We start from the raw sequence: 21315 nt of genomic DNA, 5'->3' as shown, positions 1-21315 counted from the left end.
GCAGAAGCAGTCTACTAAATGTAGCCTAAAGGACGTAGAACACAGAACTCACCGCGTGTAGGACAAACTGCACCGCCATAAGTCTGTCAAAATTTCCGGCACTCTGCAAGAAACTTCAAACAGTGCATCCAGGCTTAAAGGTCGCACACATGACTCACCGCGAGTACAACTCTTCGTCCCGCCACGTGTCTCAGTCGAGGTTGCCCCCGTTCCGCAACCCCGCCTTGGTCTCCAGCGGGACTTGCTTGCGGAAGCAGTCTACTAAATGTAGCCTAAAGGACGTAGAACACAGAGCTCACTGTGAGTAGGACAAACTGCACCGCCATAAGTCTGTCAAAATTTCCGGCACTCTGCAAGAAACTTCAAACAGTGCATCCAGGCTTAAAGGTCGCACACATGACTCACCGCGAGTACAACTCTTCGTCCCGCCACGTGTCTCAGTCGAGGTTGCCCCCGTTCCGCAACCCCGTCTTGGTCTCCAGCGGGACTTGCTTGCGGAAACAGTCTACTAAATGTAGCCTAAAGGACGTAGAACACAGAGCTCACCGTGACTAGGACAAACTGCACCGCCATAAGTCTGTCAAAATTTCCGGCACTACAAGAAACTTCAAACAGTGCATCCAGGCTTAAAGGTCGCACACATGACTCACCGCGAGTACAACTCTTCGTCCCGCCACGTGTCTCAGTCGAGGTTGCCCCCGTTCCGCAACCCCGCCTTGGTCTCCGGCGGGACTTGCTTGCGGAAGCAATCGTCGAGGAACGCTGACATCGTGCGGTAAAGGTGCCGCTTCACGCCGGACAGGCTATGGCCCTCGTCTGGGTAGATCTGTTTGGAAAAAGTACACTTTTGAGAACAAACTGAACAAATCATAAACGAGAAGACAGGTGCACGTATGTGATGATACATGACACATGTACTCGTATTTAGTTACAAGAATTGCGATTAATTTTGAACTAAACTGGAACACACAAAGTAAGTATTGCTTGGTAGTCCAGCTATTGGTTTTAATTGAAACTTTAATCTGGCTCTGAATAAACGTAAAAACTAATCGAAAAATAAAGTTATATCTAGAAACATAAATTGTCCAGTATCTTGTCCTGTAAGTTTCACCTGTAGCCGTAGCCGAATGGCACAAACGCTCACGAAACGCTCACAAAATGAAACGCTCGTAGATATCTATCTCTATCGCTCTTGCGTATTGGCGTGACAAGGCCAGACTACCTTTCGCAGCGTTTCGTTTTCGTTTCGCGTCGCAGAAATGCCATTCGGCTACGGCACATGTTGTCTAAATGCCCTAATGATCTCGCCAGGGTCATAGTCTACATGGACAATATCGTCAGCAATTCCATGAACCAGCAGCAGGACTTAGTCCTATGAGACTCTCACCTGCTGTCTAAACATGGTGCCCTGATCAGCGCCACTGTCTGGTCTGTCATAGTGTCATGAACGTAACGTGGTAATTAGTCGTTCAGGTCTAGATTTTACCTGTTGTCTAAACATGCTGCCTTGGTCAGCCAGCGACCTCGCCAGGGCCATAGTCTGCTGAACATGGATTTTATCATCAGCAGTCATGTGGACCAAAAACAGCATCTTGTCCTATATATTATATCTCACCTGCTGCCTGAGAATGCTATGCTATGTATCTTGTCCTGTAAGTCTCACCTGTTGTCTAAACATGCTGCCCTGGTCAGTCAGCGACCTCGCCAGGGCCATAGTCTGCTAAACATGGACGTTATCATCATTCATTAGTCACGTCGACCAACAACAGCATCTTGTCCTATATATCTCACCTGCTGCCTGAGAATGCTATGCTATGGTATCTTATCCTGTAAGTCTCACCTGTTGTCTAAACATGCTGCCCTGGTCAGCCAGCGACCTCGCCAGGGCCATAGTCTGCTGCACATGGACATTATCATCAGCAGTCCCGTGGACCAATAACAGCATCTTGTCATGCAGAGCCGCGGCTTGCTTGGTGACGTCAGCGTCGGCGTAGCCACGGTAGTTGCCCGTCGCGTTTGGGAAGCCCATGTAACGCTCCGCGTATGCAGATGCTGTGAGCATGAAAAAAAAATGTTATTATATATTACTAGCTGTAGTCCGCGGCTTCGTTTGCGTAAATTCGAAGATTGCGGAGTGCTACATACTAATGTCCACCCCCATTTTAGGTAAGTGGGGGTTAGAAAGAGACAAAAAGTAGCCTATGTCACTCTCCATTCCTTCAACTATCTCCACTTAAAAAAAATCACGTCAATTCGTCGCTCCGTTTTGCCGTGAGAGACTGATAAAACAAACAGACACACACTTTCCCATTTTATAATATTAGTATGGAAGTATGGTATGGATATTCAATACTGGTACCAACTGTTACTAACTATCTAAGCTGAAACCCTGTCACGGACCAAACATTTTCTGTGAGAAGCCAAAAACTGTTCTCTTTAATACTTTATAAGTCATTTAAATAAATTCTAAGCTTGTTCGTAACAATAGACCGCGAGCCAGGAGCAGATTTTCATGACTAAACACCTTCTAGACGAAAACTTGTAAAGTGGTTAAAAGTAATGTATAATTAATGTTTGTTGGCGTCAGCTGCCACTTTGTTCGTATGTTGAGGAATGGCAGCCACTGAACGACGTAATTAAATTTAGTCATATTATTCGCCTACCATTTTAAAGGTACCTGTCAGATGATATTTTAAATCACAATTTGTCGCGATGGAAAGACCTTCATAACCTTATAATGACACCGATATTAAAAATCATGAAAATTTGCATTTATCATTCCAATAGGTGTCTCTAAAATTGCTTGCACTTTTGCGAATATAAAATGATAAGGCGCGTATATAACACATATTCATGCAACCAGCTCACAGTATTTCACCTCGATATAACAGGTTGACAATAGGGATGACGACTACATAAAAAAAAAGGCAATCTGTTTAGTCCGTCAGTTAGATCGTCCAAAAATACTGAACACATATTTTTCGCTTTTTCTAATTAATAAAAAAATACAAAGATATAGAGCATCAAAGTTTCGGAGTGGGGGCTAGTGACGTCACTTCTAAATAAAAATTGTACCGTCGTCATTTTTCATTTACGAGAAAAAAGAAAAAGTACGTGTCTAAAATTCTTTGATAATGTAACTGACGGACTAATTCGTTTTTTTAATCGTCTCGCCTATTATTTGTGTTCATAAAAGCATCTAATCTAACCAAGTATCAAACGGGAGGCAATGACTGAATTTATTAAGTGTATCGGTGGCTGCCATTCGTCAACTAAAGGGTTCATCAATCATAACCGTAAACCACTAAGTATACGAGATTTCGCCCGGGAGGCGATGACTAACGAAATTTCCGCCTTGCTCGCGGTCTATAATGAACGTTAATTTTGCTTGTCATTCTAATATCCTGTGTTAAAGTTGTGAAACATCCCAGAAATACCCGTTTGGAATTAATCTCCTTTTGAATTATACCACTAAGAGCTTTGTATATATGTAAGTAAAATAGCAATGTTTTTCATACAGGGTGCAATCGTTAAGTACCTATAAATATAACAGATATCAGAGGAATACTTCCAATTTGTATCGAAAATGCGTATTACTTTATTAAAGTGTATTCGGGTAAATAATTGTGGGATGCGTAGTGATATCTCCCACGGGTTCCACTTACTTGCAGTAGGTATAGCTCCAGGCGTAGAAAGCAAACAAGCAGGATACGTTTTGTAGCTTTATTCTTGAGCACACACATGCGTAAGCGAACAGTTACAATTACAGAAGGAGAAATGCAAGACAGGCAAAGCAAAAGCACTTAAATGTATAAAGCGCGAGCGAGTGCACAAAGGAATGCGATTGGAATGCGACCGAGCAGCGCGGTGGCGTGCGCTGTGCGTCAGAGAGGCAGATAGACTGGTGAGCGCGGCGCGCGGGGAACATGCGCGGGCGCAGGGCGGCCGGTCGGGAACCGGTCACGCCGCGACGTTATCAGCTGTGTGCAGTCGCTCCGCGCGCTAAACTATCTACTAATAACAAGAATCTGTTTGTCCGCTTCAACATACAAAATATGTGACATTTTAACATTTTATTTTCCATAATTCATAGTTCAGATTAATTATTTCGTAGTAATGAATAAAAGGTTAAAAGGGTAAAATTCATTAAATGCTAATCAACAATTAAAATTAATGTACATAATCGTTAATTGAATAATTAGGATATAAAATAAATTCATTTGACATAATTAAATTCATTGTAAATAAATAAAATTAAAATGATTTGATATAAATAATTAATTTGAATTGATTGATGAATAAAAATTGTAAAAAGTAAAACTGTAAAATGTAAAACAATAAAAACATTAAAATTAATAAAATACATAAAATCTGTGGCAGAACGCCCACATCACCCCCCTCCAGAGACCTGCTAAGGGCGATAATAGTCAGGGAAACGTACTACACGACCTGAACGCGTACGCTTGACGACATCTTCCTCATTCAAAGCTGAACTGGTGGTGGTTGTTTTATGTAAGTTGTTCTGTGTTTTATGTGTAGTGTGAGTGGTGTGTGTGTCGTGAAGTATGTAGGCTGGCTTTATCCGGTCTACAGATACCGTCACAGACTTACCATTAATGAGTAAGGTATACACCTTCGGTTCTCTCTTCAGAACCTCATAGGGTCCCGTGTACGCTGGTTTTAGCGACTTGCAGAGAGTATCGTCCCTCAGGAACACATGCGAAGACGTTGCCAGGTCATTGAAAACAAACGTACGACGCTGACCTACATGACGGGAAGCTGGTGTCGGGCGCAGGTTCCTTGCGAACGTGCGAAGCCGAGACAAGTAGTCCGTCACATCTGGTAATGGATCAGCACCTGGGTTGAAGAATTCACCAGGCATACGCAAGGGCTGACCGTAGACCAGCTCCGCAGAAGTTGCTTGGAGATCCTCTTTAAACACGTTCCTCATGCCCAACAACACCAACGGGAGTGACTCAACCCAGGTGGAGGTGGCGTGACACGTGATGGCAGATTTCAAATGGCGGTGCATACGCTCCACCATCCCATTGCACGCTGGGTGATAAGCGGTGGTACGCTTATGCACAAACCCTGCCAGCTCGGACAGCTTCTTGAAGAGCGCAGACTCGAACTGACGCCCTCTGTCGGTGACAATATCCACCGGGCACCCGAAGCGAGCTATCCAGCCATGCAGCAGAGCGTGTGCGACGGTATCGGCAGACATGTCCTGTATTGGGATTGCCTCAGGCCATCTCGTAAAACGGTCAATGGCAGTGAGGCAGTACCTAAAACCTTGGCAAAGTGGAAGTGGCCCAATTAGGTCAATGTGGATATTCAAGAACCTGCCCTTAGGGATGTCAAACGATGACAGTGGTGCGGAGACATGCCGAGTGACCTTCGAACGCTGGCAAGCCAGACAGTTCCGGGTCCATTCGCGACAGTCTCTTCTCACCCCAGGCCAGACGTACCTGTCTGCCACGAGCTTCACAGACGCGTTCGCCCCTGGATGGCTAAAGGAATGCAGGCTCTCAAAGACCTGACGCCTCAACTCTGCTGGAACGTAAGGTCTGGCAGTTGAGGAGCTCTCATCGCAGTACAGCTCAGCATCAGACCCAGGCACTTGGACTTTAGTCAGGCGCAACGAGGTGTCTTCCTTGAGTAGCTGCTCCAACTCCGGATCGTTGCGTTGAGCTGCAGCCAGCTTGCTCAAGTCCACGGGCTGCGTGATCTCCTCGATCCTAGAGAGAGTGTCAGCTACGACATTGTCCTTACCCGAGATGTGCCTGATGTCTGTGCTGAACTGCGATATGAAATCCAGGTGACGGAATTGCCTGGGCGAGCAATTCTCCTTGCGAGAATGAAACGCAAAGCATAACGGCTTGTGGTCAGTGTAGATGGTGAAGTCACGGGCTTCGACCATGTGCCGGAAATACTTAATCGCCTCATAAATCGCAAGTAGTTCGCGATCGTACGGCGAGTATTTCTGCTGGGCAGGACTCAGCTTGCGCGAGAAGAAAGCCAGCGGCTCCCAGCCCCTCTCCTCGTTGAACTGCTGCAACACTGCCCCCATGGCCACGTCTGATGCATCCGTGACGATGCTGAGCTTCGCCTGGGCATCCGGATGTGCCAAAAGAGCAGCCTGACTCAAGTCCTGCTTACAGCGATCAAATGCGTCCTGCTCCGCCGACGTGAAGTGAACCGGGTGCGAAACCTTCACCGAACCCGCCAACAGAGCGTTCAGAGGAGCCTGGTTCTGAGCAGCATTGGGTATGAACCTGCGATAAAAGTTCAACATACCCAGAAAACGCCTGAGCTCCCGCACGTTCTTGGGTGGCGGAAAGTCCTTGATTGCGTCGACCTTGGACGGGAGAGGCCTTGTGCCTTCGGCAGAGATGCGGTAACCTAAGAATGTTTCCTCTGAGGCTCCGAAGACGCACTTGGCAGTATTCACCACCATGCCATACTCCCGCAAACGGACGAACAGCTGACGAAGATGGTCTTCATGGGTCTTCTCGTCCTTTGAGAAGACTAAGAAGTCGTCCAGGTAGCTATAACAAAAGTCAAGTCCCCGCAACATTTCATCCACGAAGCGCTGGAACGTCTGCCCGGCATTTCGAAGTCCGAACGACATGTACGGAAATTCGAAAAGACCGAACGGCGTGGTAATGGCGGTCTTCGGGATGTCGTCAGGGTTAACGGGGATCTGATTATATGCCTTAACAAGGTCAATGGTTGAAAACACGCGACAGCCTGTGATACTCTGCGCGAAATCCTGGATATGGCGAATAGGATACCTATCAGGTACTGTTCGCGCGTTGAGCATCCTATAATCGCCACAGGGTCTCCAACCATTGTCCTTTTTAGGGGCCAAATGCAAGGGAGAAGCCCAAGGGGACTCGGAGGGTCTGGCTATGCCACTAGCGAGCATAGAAGAAAACTCCTCCTTGGCGATCTTTAATTTGTCAGGAGCCAACCTACGAGGTGAACTGAAAACAGGGGGTCCAGGTGTAGTTCTGATATGGTGAAGTGTGTTATGCTTTATTGTGCGGTGTATGCCAGATGGGCGAGTAATGTCAGGGTATTCCTGTAGTATAGTGTGGTAAACAGACTCACCAGTTACAACTTTGATTGAGGCAATGTCGTCAGACGGTCGGGCAGGCAAACCCGCGGCCGAAAGTAGTGTATTTCCATCTATGAGTCGACGTTCCCTGCAATTTACAAGAAGATTATAATGTATTAAAAAATCAACACCTATTATCGCCTTTGTTACATCCGCTACAATAAATCGCCAGACAAAGTCACGGCGCAAGCCTATATTAAGCACTAGATGCACGAAACCGTACGTGTTTATCACTGTGCCGTTAGCGGCGCACAAATCATAGTTTGTCGGCTGTCTGCGTTCATTTAATTTATTACGCGGAAAAACACACAAATCACTACCTGTGTCCACGAGGAATGTGACCTTCGACCTGGAGTCCACGACGAATAAGCGACCTTTGCTAGGGCAGCCGCTCGCCGCCATCACCGACTGCCCGATGCGTTTCCCGACTGGTAATCACAAGGCTTGATGCACCTTTTAGCCTGCTCTCCGAACTTGTGATGGTACCAGCAGGTAGGGAACTTCCGATAGCTGGAGTTGGACCTCTTGGACGCTGAACGCTGCCTGGTGTGACTCGATGACCTCTCCCTAGGCCGGGACATTCGACCTACTTTGGCATCCAGCGCCTGCATCCGCCTGCTCAGTTCCGCGATCTGCAGCATCAGGGGATCCGATGACGTGGAGGGTAGCGACGCTGCTGCCACCTGTGGGGCGGGCGCGACAACGTCGTGAAGGCGATCGGCGAGCTCTGCCAAGTCCTCCAGGGATGATTTTAACTGTGACGCGACAATATCTTGCGTCCGTTGTGGTAGCCGATTAACCCAGATGGAACGAAGAAAGTCCTCAGGTAGCCCAGGTCCCGCCAAGTTCTGAAGATGCCGAAGAAACTGTGAAGGCTTCCTGTCTCCCAGCTCTTCCAGGTTGAGGACCTGCTGGACCTTCCTCTCACGCGACGCAGAAAGTCGTTTAATGAGCTCCGTCTTGAGCTTTTTAAATTTGTTCTCCTCCGGTGGTGACGTAATGATGTCCTCTACCTCCGCCGCATATTGAGGCTCAAGTTGTGCCATGGCGTAATAAAATTTGGTCTCGTCCGTTGTAACACGAGACAACCGAAATTGTCCTTCCAACTGCGCAAACCATAGCGCCGGTTTTTCAGGATAAAACGGGGGAATCTTGACACCAACCCGAAATGACTCAGCCGTTAACGGCTCGGCGCCATTTTGTAACGGTACTTCTTTGTCTTTATCTTGCTCAGTGCCTTTGCCGTCTGTCATGCTGAAGTGTTTAGCGAGGAGTCACCAATGTGGGATGCGTAGTGATATCTCCCACGGGTTCCACTTACTTGCAGTAGGTATAGCTCCAGGCGTAGAAAGCAAACAAGCAGGATACGTTTTGTAGCTTTATTCTTGAGCACACACATGCGTAAGCGAACAGTTACAATTACAGAAGGAGAAATGCAAGACAGGCAAAGCAAAAGCACTTAAATGTATAAAGCGCGAGCGAGTGCACAAAGGAATGCGATTGGAATGCGACCGAGCAGCGCGGTGGCGTGCGCTGTGCGTCAGAGAGGCAGATAGACTGGTGAGCGCGGCGCGCGGGGGAACATGCGCGGGCGCAGGGCGGCCGGTCGGGAACCGGTCACGCCGCGACGTTATCAGCTGTGTGCAGTCGCTCCGCGCGCTAAACTATCTACTAATAACAAGAATCTGTTTGTCCGCTTCAACATACAAAATATGTGACATTTTAACATTTTATTTTCCATAATTCATAGTTCAGATTAATTATTTCGTAGTAATGAATAAAAGGTTAAAAGGGTAAAATTCATTAAATGCTAATCAACAATTAAAATTAATGTACATAATCGTTAATTGAATAATTAGGATATAAAATAAATTCATTTGACATAATTAAATTCATTGTAAATAAATAAAATTAAAATGATTTGATATAAATAATTAATTTGAATTGATTGATGAATAAAAATTGTAAAAAGTAAAACTGTAAAATGTAAAACAATAAAAACATTAAAATTAATAAAATACATAAAATCTGTGGCAGAACGCCCACATAATTAATCTCAAGCAGTTTTATCTCTTACGACATCGACATTCTTTGAGGTTGTAAGTCGTCTTACTAATACTAAATGTATGGGAGCGTTTAGGATTAATATTTTTTTTTACTCCCGAACTGTTATTCGTCATTTACAGGGTCGTGCATAGATCTTTAAAACCCTACATAAAAGTCTACTCCCCAAAGCCAGCGTCTGCCGGCTTTCCGCGCATGCGCGCAGTATCGAAAAAACTTTCAGTTTGGCTCTGTAACCACGGCAACGCCTTATAAAGATACGGCGCGCGTGCGCGGGAAGGCTTTGGGCAGCTGAGCTGACAGTGAAAACCTTTGCGTCAAAATATAGGAAACAGTGTGAATTTCACGAAAGTTATTCAAGAAAACTATTAAAAACTAAGTGCATGGTTGTAGAAAAAGTATTGTATGCAACGGTGTTTAACCGAGTAAAAAAATACTCGTGGCGTCTTAATAACAATTTTCGGCTTCGCCTCAAATTGTTACCCACGCCACTCGTCTTTTTTGACCTCCTTTAAACGCCTGTTGCATAAAATACTATGAATATTAAGTAAGTACTACTTTTATTTAAAAAAAAGTTATAGCTAAAACGGACAGTAGAAGAAGTCTTACAAGTAACTTAAATTATTCAGTACTTTCAGTAGGTACAGATGGTGTCTTTTTACGCACTAGTGCGAGAAGTGATTCATTTCTTGTCTGGTCGAAACTTCGGGGGGCCGTCCTGTACTGAAAAACGTCTTACGATACACGTGCGAAAAGGAAATTCGTAACTCGTGTCGATTTAAAACTCCCTTCGGTCGCGTTTTGATTTATCGCCACTCGTTTCGAACTTCCTTTTTTGTACACTTGTATCGTAGTGTACTATATTATATGTTTTTTTATTTTACTTGCCAACATTTAGAAAGAAAAACAAATAGAATGGCACGCCACCTATACGTCAGTTTTACGGATACATTACTTTACGTACACACGTGAACAAAAAGCACTTGGGTTGGGGGCATTAGTGAGTGCGACATTTCTTTGTTATCGCTTAACGAAAAATTGTCGCCATCTGTCATTTAAATGTTACGAGCGTGTGTGTGTTTTCAGTTTTACGTTGAACTAAGCGGCTATAAAAGTTACATTTTCAAATTCAATATAATATACTCGGAAAAGGAATAATAACCATCAATACTTAGGTACATACGTAAAATTGGTTCATTTTTCATTTTCATACCAACAACATCTACCTCCTTAGTACTCCTTAGCACGTAAGGTGCTTAACATTATTTCTTTCAAATATTTTTTGATTATGTGGCAAATACATGGAAACACAAAATTGTAATGTTTCGTCAAAATATTTTTTATGAAATGGTTTATGTATTACTAACAAACTCAGACAAGCCTAGACAATATAGAACTTACTCGCGGTGGCGAGCTGATGGTATTAATGTAATACGTCAAATAGAATTTTTATGAAAAGACTAAGGGAATACTATGTATTTAATTTCGAGAATAGTATATAACATAATACTACGCACAAAACTTTTATAATACAGTTATGTAGCAGTGGAACACGTCTAGCGGGCTGGCCAGCGCGTGCTGCCAAGAACCCGCCGTGCGAGGCCCCCACACCTCCCGCGCCGCAAATCGAGGTACCAGCACTTACCGTAGTATATCCAGCGCACGATGGGCGTGATGGCAATGCCGCAGTGGAACACGTCCAGCGGGCTTTCCAGCGTGAGCGCAGCTGAGAACCCGCCGTGCGAGCGCCCCGCGACGCGAGTCGAGGTACCAGCACTTACCGTAGTATCTCCAGCGTACGATGGGCGTGATGGCAATGCCGCAGTGGAACACGTCCAGCGGGCTGGCTAGCGCCAGTGCGGCCAAGAACCCGCCGTGCGAGCGCCCCCAAACTGCCACGCGACGTGAGTCGATGAAGTGCAGCGAGTCGCGGAGATACCTGGACAATGGGAAACTTATTAGCTCGGTAAGAACAAAAACTTTGTCGCCTAAAACAAAATGTTTTTGTCTGAAGTCTGTAAAAACGTGTTCGTTTTATAAACAGAGATTTAACCGTGTACTCATTTCAGCGGTGAAACTTGTGAGGCCAGTGCACTCAATCCAATGTCTGACTATAACTGCGTTGATTCTCAAAACTCCCGAGCCGGTGGTAGAGCGCGTGGTGCTTAGTGAGTGGTGGTGAGTACCAGCGATCCTCAGGTACAGTATTCAGCACTCCACTCAACTCCTCAGCTCAGCAGTATTTCCCTTCTCTTCAAGGACACATTTTTCTAGATTTCTTGCATCAAGAATTGATGAACAGAAAACATCTGACTATATACTTGGACCACTTGGTTTCTTACTCGGCCAAAGAATGAAGAACTTTGGAAAAGGTTACCTTGAAACAAAGGACTTTAGAGAGCTACCCTTATGAGCCTCATCATAAACATATGGAGATGGTTGAAAAGCTCCTGCATAGCTGAAGGCTCTTAGGATCACACAAAAGATCCCTATGGGTCGAAGGGTGTCTGTAAGGGCCCCACAGATATAAGATACTTAATTGGCCACCTCGAGCTGATCCTGCAGCTCAAACCAACCCTTCGGGGAGATTCCGCACTATACTTAGCAGCATTTCCCATCTCTTTAAGGACACAATTTACCAGATTCCTTACCTCGACAATTTTACATCAGACAACACCTGACTACTTAGTAACTTACTCAGCTCAGCCACTCACGCCAGCAATCATTAATATCCACACAGGACACCGCTGAGCTGCTGAACTGTCTAGAGTAAGGAAAAATCCCTTTCCTTGCGAAGATTTCTTGCCTCGAGAATTCTCCAGCAGAAAACAAGTGACTACTTACTCGGCCACCTCCAGCTGGTCCTGCAACTCGACGGTCCCGAGCCGGCGGTGCAGCGCGTGGTGCGCGCCCAGCCCGCGGCCGCCAGCACCGCGCGCGTCCACCGCCGCCAGCACCGCGCCCGCGCCCGCCGCCAGCGAGCCCCAGTCCAACGCCCAACGCTCAGTTACCAGCTGCGTGCCTGGTGCTCCGTGCCTGTGCAAATATGACAAGGTTTTAGTGTCACGCGAACCGACCGCGCCGAGCGATCGGCACCAGACTAATCAGTAATCTTTATTGCTTCCAAAGGTAGTACAAGGTGTTACATTTTGTTTGCTCAGCTCAGAATAATATGCATTAAGTTCAGGGAGCGTCTTACAGTAAAGCGGACGGATCGACTTCATACAAATTGGTCGTGCGGATCGCTCTGCGCGGTCGGTCAGATTTGTAAACATCAGTCCTCATAAATCAATTTAAATCAGTTTTCAGAAGGTATGATCTTCCCCCGTCTAGTGATGGGTTAAGAATTGCACCCTCTTTCCTCTTGCAAGTGTTGTAGAATACACAAGAGTAACATGATTGATTTATCTCTTGTGTATACTCGTCGCAAGATATATCAATCATGTTAGTTAGTGTAAGAATGCTGATTAACAACTTTCAAACCTGGTGGGTAAAAGTTGACCTCGGCTTCATCAGCCCGATTAGACCGTGTGAAACGACCATCACACTTGTACATTATCATCATCCTCCTTGCGTTATCCCGGCATTTGCCACAGCTCATCGGAGCCTGAGGTCCACTGTGACTAATCCCAAGATTTGGCGTAGGCACTAGTTTTTAGGAAAGCGATTGCCATCCACCATCCATCCATCCGTGTACACAATATGACTAATAGCTACGTTTGCCTAAAGCATGTCCGCACTCGAGTTGGTCGTAGGATGTGGGCTGGTACTGCCCTTCCCATCTTCCTCAGTACGAAGCAATGCAGTGTACACTCTGGGTCTAATTTGACTCACACTCTCATGACGAGCGGGTACTTGGTGACCTCATCCTCGCGGAGCCCTGGCGGCAGTAACAGACGCACTCGTGCCGTGTGTCCGCTGGACAGCTGGACTGAGAACGTGCGCGGCGTCGGGATGGCTATGGATGATAGCCGCTCCTGGACAACAAATACTTGGTTAAATGTTTTTAAGACTAATATATCAGGGAACTGTTGATAGGCAAAAACAGCAGTATAAACTAGAAGACGGTAATAGGCACCTTAAACAAATTCTTTCACTCACAGCGTAGCTTTTATTTTATTCATTTTGCCATAATTATTATGCCATATCCTGGTGATGTCAGCAATGATACTTATCAATAACAAAGAAAACTGCAAAATATATCACCTAGGCTAAAAACAATGAATGCGATTTAGAATCCAAAACTTGCACCCGCCTATAGACGTTATAAGGTTGATTGGAATTGGGACTTTGCTTCGTGTGGAACATCTTACAGGGATACCTACTGGGTGCTAAATGTTACCTACATAATGCAATTTCCACAATGTTCTTATTTCAATGAAAATTATTTCGATTTATCGGGTTTGACCACTGTTGCTAACTAGTTGCACAAGCGCTGTTACTAACTATGGCTTCGACAAACGAAGAACAAGTAAAATTATTTATAGAGCATTATTTCGATATCGCAAGGTGTGTCAGATCACCTTGACAGCAGTATTGTTCTCCAAATGCACCAGCATCCTGGGTTCAGGCAGCAGCGTGCGGTACAGACTCGTGGTAGGCACACCGGGGCCCAGGCACTCAAGCACGAAGTACGCCGACGACGGACTGAAGTGCGCCTCGTGGTATAGGCACGGAAGGTTCTGCTGGATGTGTTCTGGGGGCAATAGGATATTGTGCAATAGAAGTCATAATGGTTAACACAGTAAGTACCACAGATATAGAAAGGAAGGAGCGAATCTGCGAATTCGAAAGAAGCGCTCTGCTTCTTCTGCCAAGAAGTGGAATTCCTTGCCGGCGGCTATATTTCCGAGCTCATATGACCCGGCAACCTTCAAATATATTTTTTTTTATTATGAATGGGCTTACTCTTGACCACAGACTAGCCAAAGGCAAAGACGTGGCCTACGATGGAGTGAGCTCGCCCAGAAGATGCCAGGCCCCGTAGCCGATTGGCATTTCTCCGGCGCGAAACGAAAACGAAACGCCGCGAAAGGTAGTCTCGCTCTGTCGCGCTAATAGCGATAGAGATAGATATCATCTACTAGCGTTTCGTTTCGTGAGCGTTTGTGCCATTCGGCTACGCACCCTGTTCACTCTTGATTTGAAGGTTGCCGGGTTATATGAGCTCGGAAATACAGCCGCCGGCAAGGGATTCCACTCCTCATTTATTTAATACATAAAAAAATCGTAATAAATATATTACTTTTAATGAGAAGTGGATTCCTTTTCCTAAAAAATTGACACGTGTCCATATAATTGTTAAAATTGTGAAAGATGTCCGTGACTATACACTTTAAGAAACTTTTTTCTATATGGGCAGTAGGTTATAGTTAAAACAACAGGCTGTAGTTAAATTCTCGAATATACGAGTACGTAACTTATAAAAGCTGCTACGAGTGCGAAGTAAAGTTTGCTAACTACCTACGTAACTGGAAGCCAAAGAAAAGATCTGAAAGTGAAATCAGAAGGTGTCAGAGCCAGCTCAAAATGTTAATTTGTACGGAGCGCTTGCTTGTTCTACGGCGGATTACGCTCCGACACTCTTGTTGGTTTTACCCGGGAGTCCATTTAAAACCAGTATTGTTTACTTTTAACAAAGACCATGTATATAGAAGAGGAATATTTATTAAGTAAAATTTGTAGTCAAATTTCACTAACTGCCATCTTCGTGAGATGGAGAACATTTATTACGACTAGGGAACAAATCAAATTATATTATTGAATATTTTTTGATTTGTTCTTTTTCAAGTAGTCACACTACTATTATATAAATTATAAATTGAAATAGATATCATACACGAAAGAAAAAACGACAAGGCCCACTGGTGGCCGAGCCGGGAATCAAACCCGGGTCTTCAGCTTACGCGGCTAACGTCATTACCACTAGACCACCCGCCCGCCGTGGTATCCGACGAAGTTTCTCTAGTGTAGGTATGTTATTTCTGATAAGGCTAGGCGCCTTTTTGACCAACTCTAAGGGCGAGCAATTTGTGCTTGCACCTCCTATAATTATGAATCCTTTGCAGGATTACGATATAGCGAGAGAGATGGTGTTGCCATCTATACTAGTTGTACAGATACATTACATTTATATAAGGTCCTAATTTATTAGTTGCAGATATTTTAACACATGATACTTTACATTAAAATAATTAACTTTAAATATAAATTAAGAAATCTTTTCATGTAACTTTTTTGATTTCATTTTCCTAACAAAAAAATTAATTATAATTTCGTCTAAAAAAATCATCATGTGCATTATCACATGTCACAATAACACTGTCTGTCATGTCAACAATTGTTTCATAATTGTTTGTTGTAAATGTCGTAAAGGTTCGGCGGGAAAACTGCACATGTCATTGAAGTGGCCAGTTACAGTTAAGTGGTACGTAAAAGAGGTACTAGAATCTGTTCAATGAGTTTTCATTTAATAATCACATAAACAGGGTGTTTTTACGTAGCAAATTTGTTTTTCCGTTTTCTCCAAAAAAACATCGTAAAAGCTATAATGTTTCACGGTTTAATATACTCCAGAGACCGAGTACTATCAGCTGTAAAAATATCTGCATCTAATAAATTAGGATCGACCTTATAATATATATAAAAAAAATAAATAAAATGCGTTTATTTTCAGACAACATTGGTCCATAGCTTTGTTAGTATGTAAACTTGAACTTAAACACTAAAAAATAACTAAAACTAAATGTGTTAGTATTATAAACTAGACTAAATTTAATTACAAAACTTTAACTAAGTAACTCAGCCTCGCCGACCGGATTATCGAGCCACACGCACCACCGGAGCATGCAGCTCGCTAAACCTGCCGAGCACGGCGCTGTCTGGCCTGCCGGCCACGACCTGCAGGAGACTGTTGGGGCTTCCCCTGACCCGTCTGATGAGCGACGTGACTTTATTGCGCATAAGTGCATATAACTTATACCTGTATAGCCAAACGGGGTAGGCAGAGCACATGAACGGTTCAAATTTCAGTGCCGCTTTTAGCAATTAAGGGGTTAAAAAAATACGAAATAATGGTTCCATCGCCCACACCAAAATTAGTCACCTTTGTCGGCATCTATGGCCGCCGCGGGAAAGGGGTGGTGAATTTATTATTTTACTAGATTACATCTAAAAATTAAATATGATCAGTGTCGCCATCTAATCTAATCTTTTTTCTAATCAACTATCAACCAAAAGTGTGGCGGCATCTGAACAAACATAAAGGTTCTTTTTGTCTTAGATTTTATTTATCTTATACGGAGTTATTATCCGTGCTTTCAAGAGTCGTTCCCTTTGCATATTCTCCGTGGCTTTGTATGTTTTGGCACGTGGCTATAATTTTGGGCCTAAACAAACTGAGCCTACCGTGACTTTATGACGTTTCAGGTTATCTGCCCCCCAGTCGAGATTTGCCCCGCTGTACTTACATTTTCCGACTAATGTATGTAACATTTGTCGTTTACGGCCCAGCCACGACATTGGTCTAAGCGCGACAGCGGTGAGCGGCAGCCATACGTGCGAATGAAAAGTCCCATCGCTGTATCTCGCTTCAATGTATGGTTGCCGCTCACCGCTGTCGCGCTCAGACCAATGTCGTGGCCGGGCTGTTAGGCCTGATTCAAACGGCGTGCGAACTTGCATGTGATTTAAGTTACATTGCGGGCTGTTGGGGTTACATACATTTTTACACAGCCATCAAATATCGCAATGTAATAAAACTCGTATGCGAGTTCTCGTACCGTCTAAGGCACTGGTCCCACCGAGAGCTAGTAAACTATGAGCTATCGGCTATAAAAACGAACAAAAGATAATCACTCACGTGTAAATAAAAGAGACACGGCGACTCGCCCAGCGGTGAGCTATCTTTTTAACCCCCGACGCAAAAACGAAGGGGTGTTATAAGTTTGACGTGTCTGTCTGTGTATGTCTGTCTGTCTGTCTGTCTGTCTGTCTGTCTGTCTGTCTGTCTGTCTGTCTGTCTGTCTGTCTGTCTGTCTGTCTGTCTGTCTGTCTGCCTGTCAGTGTGTGTGTCTGTCTGTGGCATCGTAGCTCTCGAACGGATGAACCGATTTTGATTTAGTTTTTTTTGTCTGAAAGCTGAGTTAGTCGGGAGTGTCCTTAGCCATGTTTCATGAAAATCGGTCCACTAGGTCGCGGTCGGGGGTTTTTTCAAAATTTTAATTTTGTGGTTAGGTTAGGTTATGTTCGTTTTTATAAGCCGATAGCTGGGACCAGTGCCTAAATGGGCCCTAAGTTTCTGCGTGTAAAGATACATGAGCGTAAATGACGGGAATAATCAAGGGTCTAATGTAGGGTGATAAAACGTTAAGTACTTTCCCGTATACTGGCAAATAGGCTTGTGTCGTTCACGAACTATGAACTGTTAGGAATAAAATCCCATCAATGACCGAAATGAACTGAATCTTTTTGTGCTCTGAGAATCGGTCTTTGCTCATTTAGTTCAGTATAGGATCGGCGAGCGCGAGCGGTTTCGATCAAGAACGAGTGTGTGACTGCGCCGACCGAGAGCGAGAGCTACTTAGCAGAGCAACACAAAAACATCAAGGTTTCATATTAAACTTCGGTTACTTACAACCTTTCGACCCGGAATGTTACTATCTGTGGACTATTCGTATCATTTTGACACTATTCGGTCCCATTCGTTCGGATCTTTCCGACCGCAGTGGTCGCTGGTCTGGCTGAACTAAATGAGCAAATGACCTAAAAGAGCGAACTAGTTCGTGGGAGCGATTGAACGAGATCGGAGCGCTCCGATCAACGAACGAAACGACACAAGCCTACTAGCAAAGTCTAGTTACATTCACAAACTACTTTAGCTTAGTTTCTAGCGTTGCCTACGAATTTCGTCGAATAATTTTCTCTGGTATACAGGCGGTTTAGTAAATTCAACATTAATACTTAGTTTAGTTGATTCATCAGAGTTTTGAAATCGTGTTTACTGAAACTTGAGCAGTCACATCTATTCTAACATTCATTTAAATTTCTACGACTTTTACACATACAAATTACACATAAGTAGTTAGTAAGTAGGAGTAGCAATGCACGGTCGAGAAAACTCGAGAAGTTTCCAAAGTTGCAGAATATTCCTCATGAGAATTTTCGGTAACTTCTGAGAATGTTCTCGAGAACGAGAATTTATCAGAATACTTAGTAACTTCGTAGTTTATACCATAATTTCGTCGAACTCAGCAAGTCAAGACGTAGTCCCGTGGTTAGTGCGCTGGCTTCGTATGCCGAATTGCCGATGTTCTCAGGTTCGATCCTGACAGCGATCTTTCTGTTTTTATTTTGTTTGTTTTTTTTTTGTATATACATATATTGGCATGACCAAAAACAGGCATCAAGAAATAATAGTTCGGTACCTAATTAAAAAAAAGTCAGGACTAAAACTGTGAAGTCTGAAAGTCGAAATGTTCCCTGAAGTATAGTGAGAATTTATGCAACTTATAGTGACAATTTAGGTAACTTATCACTTATGAACAAAATAGCTAACTGTAATAGACAATATTATACCTATAATAACATATAATTTTATAGTATGCCCATTTAAACATTAATTGAAGTATATTCTCTTGTTTAAATAATAAATTGCATGTTGCGGGAATGTTCTGCGAACATTCTCAAGAATGTTTCCGCTTTTTGGGAATGTTCTGCAATTTCTACATTACTAAGTAGGAGTAGTAATCACTTTATTGTATACACACATTTATAAACAATTTGCTATAATATAGGTATAGTATGAATTTTCTGAGATGGTTTTTTGGCGTAATCTGTTAAATAAAAGCATTTGTTTCTATTATTCACGGCGGCTAGCTCCCGTTTAAACGGCACGCGCTAAAGTCTAAGTGTAGTTAAAAAGCATCTATTATGATAGTAATAAGGTATAGTAATAGCCACCGTGAATAACAGAAACAAAGGCTTTTGTTTAACAGATTACGGCAACAGCCAAAAAATAATCTCAGAAAATTCATACTATACAAAGGCAAAATTATCCCTATAAGGCATCTTTTCCAGCTAATCTTAGAGTAAATGAGAGGAACGTTAAAGTACGAGTAGGTAGATAAGATAAAACTACGTACGAGAAAGGTCAGAAATAAACTAAAATGTTGTGAAATTATGAACGTTATAAGAGTTTTGAATGATTCACGGTTATATTCATTAGACTTATATTGACCGGGGGTCGGAGTGTGTTTTCCGTGATCATGATGCATGCAACTGCGTCGAAATATCGGGAGCTCGACAAAAATCAAAAAGGTAATCACGGTCTAGGTATATCCCGGTCAATATAAGTCTTATGAACTTTATGTTTAGAACATACCCGGTCGTTTTTTCTTCTTTTTCCTAGCATTAGGCGAGGGTGAAGTCGCTGGCAGCTCCTCGTCCCAGTCACTATCCCAACTGTCGCCAGAGGACGCCAGGTTGCCGTAGTACTCTAGGTTGATTGACGGGGAAGGCTGTGGAACATTCACACTTTCAATATACTGTTAATTAGCAGGTAGATATAGATATAACTAGCGGCCCGCCCCGGCAACGCACGGGGATTATCAAAAAAATGATTATAGTATGTTATCCGTAAAAGATAGACATATGCCATCGCGGACTTTTTTATAGTCCTATGGAAGAGACACAATTTCGGCATACCTACATTGTTTTGATGTAGCTCAAACGGTTTGGGCAGCGTTTTCGATTAAAGCTCTCAGCCAGCGGGATTTTGTCAGACTCGATCAGAAAATAGCGTCATATTTATAAAATCTCATCGAATTATATACCTAAACCTTTCTCAAGAATCACTCTATTCACAGCTGAAAACCGCGTGAAAATCCATTCAGTAGTTTTTGAGTTTATCGCGAACACACACACAGACAGACACGTATATCGTACGACGTTCTTCAAGTACAGTCACCGGCACAAAAGTGATAATTTCACACAGATGACAGACACGTCAAACTTATAACACCTCGTCGTTTTTAAAACGATTATATCTAGCTCAAAACAATATCTCAAGCTATCTAAAAATCTAATACATATTTAACGTAATTTTCCCATTTATTCTAAAACCGCTGCCTCAATAAATCGCATATGTTAGCTTCACTCTCTTCGCCAAAGATTAAAGCGAGTACACACTACATCATATCCTCGAGGCAACAAATCAGGCATAATCTGCCTCTGTTTAACCAATAGACTAGACTACCCGTCCTTGTCTAACTGTATTATTTAGAGCGAGACGGGACTTTTTTGTGCATACTCTTGCGCCCGTAGACATAGAAAAAAATATAGACCGTGTGGAGCAAGATCTGAATAACCTTATGTCTTGTTCACGCTCCTGAAGCATACAGCCATTCATACTGAAAGAGACAGGTACTGCTTTTTCTCTCCAGCTTTATGAAAAGTATATGAAATTTTATTTATTCGTAGGTAATCATACAGGCAACAAACAATATTCAAGAATGACATAGAAGAAAAATAAAGTGCCACGAAATGCGTACACCCATCTTAAAGGCCGGCAACGCACCTCCAACACCTCTGGTGTTTCGGGTGTCCATGGGCGGCGGTGATCGCTTACCATCAGGCGACCTGTCTGCTCGTTTGCCTCCTATCCCATAAAAAAAAATGGCGCCATCTCACCATATTGCTGGCGACTTCCAGCGCTGGTATTCCTAATGAGACCATAAAGTGAGAATAATCACGAAACGAAAGAAACCAAAATAAAAAAACGTAAAACATTGAGAACAAAATATAGACCTGTTACCTGAGTGGTAACAATAATAATTATGCATGTGTGGCGATCCTTTACAGGTTCATGAGGTCAAAATGGCGTCATGATGCCGTCACATACCCGTCAGCTAGAGGTTTCTGCTATCTATGGTCGCGCCCATCATGTGTTTGTTCTAAGGAGGCTCCGTAAACACAATCATCCGAGTATTGTTTGTGTGTGCGCTCATGAATTTTGATAGCGCCTTAGATCGTCGTTATGTCAGCAAAGGACAGTGGTGTGTTAATTTCCTATTAGGCTATTATTAAGTTGTACCAAAGACATATAGAACTCCATCTAGACAGATAAAGATTAA

At 43.6% G+C, this 21315-nt stretch overlaps 1 protein-coding gene across 1 annotated transcript in view; it reads right to left on the bottom strand.

The window, feature by feature from the left end:
• Positions 1-678: 678 nt before the first annotated feature.
• Positions 679-21315, bottom strand: part of LOC125237759 (dipeptidyl aminopeptidase-like protein 6) — a 342306-nt gene continuing 321669 nt past the window's right edge. The window contains exons 12-18 of the mRNA XM_048144933.1: positions 19566-19701; positions 13708-13880; positions 13019-13161; positions 12029-12220; positions 10966-11123; positions 1841-2052; positions 679-826 (exon numbers count right to left, since the gene is read on the bottom strand). Coding sequence (XP_048000890.1) covers positions 683-826; positions 1841-2052; positions 10966-11123; positions 12029-12220; positions 13019-13161; positions 13708-13880; positions 19566-19701 — 1158 coding nt within the window. The 3' untranslated portion in view covers positions 679-682. The remainder of the gene's footprint in view (positions 827-1840; positions 2053-10965; positions 11124-12028; positions 12221-13018; positions 13162-13707; positions 13881-19565; positions 19702-21315) is intronic.

Source organism: Leguminivora glycinivorella, chromosome 22 (genome assembly GCF_023078275.1).
Source record: "Leguminivora glycinivorella isolate SPB_JAAS2020 chromosome 22, LegGlyc_1.1, whole genome shotgun sequence".
Lineage (NCBI taxonomy): Eukaryota > Metazoa > Arthropoda > Insecta > Lepidoptera > Tortricidae > Leguminivora > Leguminivora glycinivorella.
This window is presented reverse-complemented; position numbering and strand designations above follow the sequence as displayed.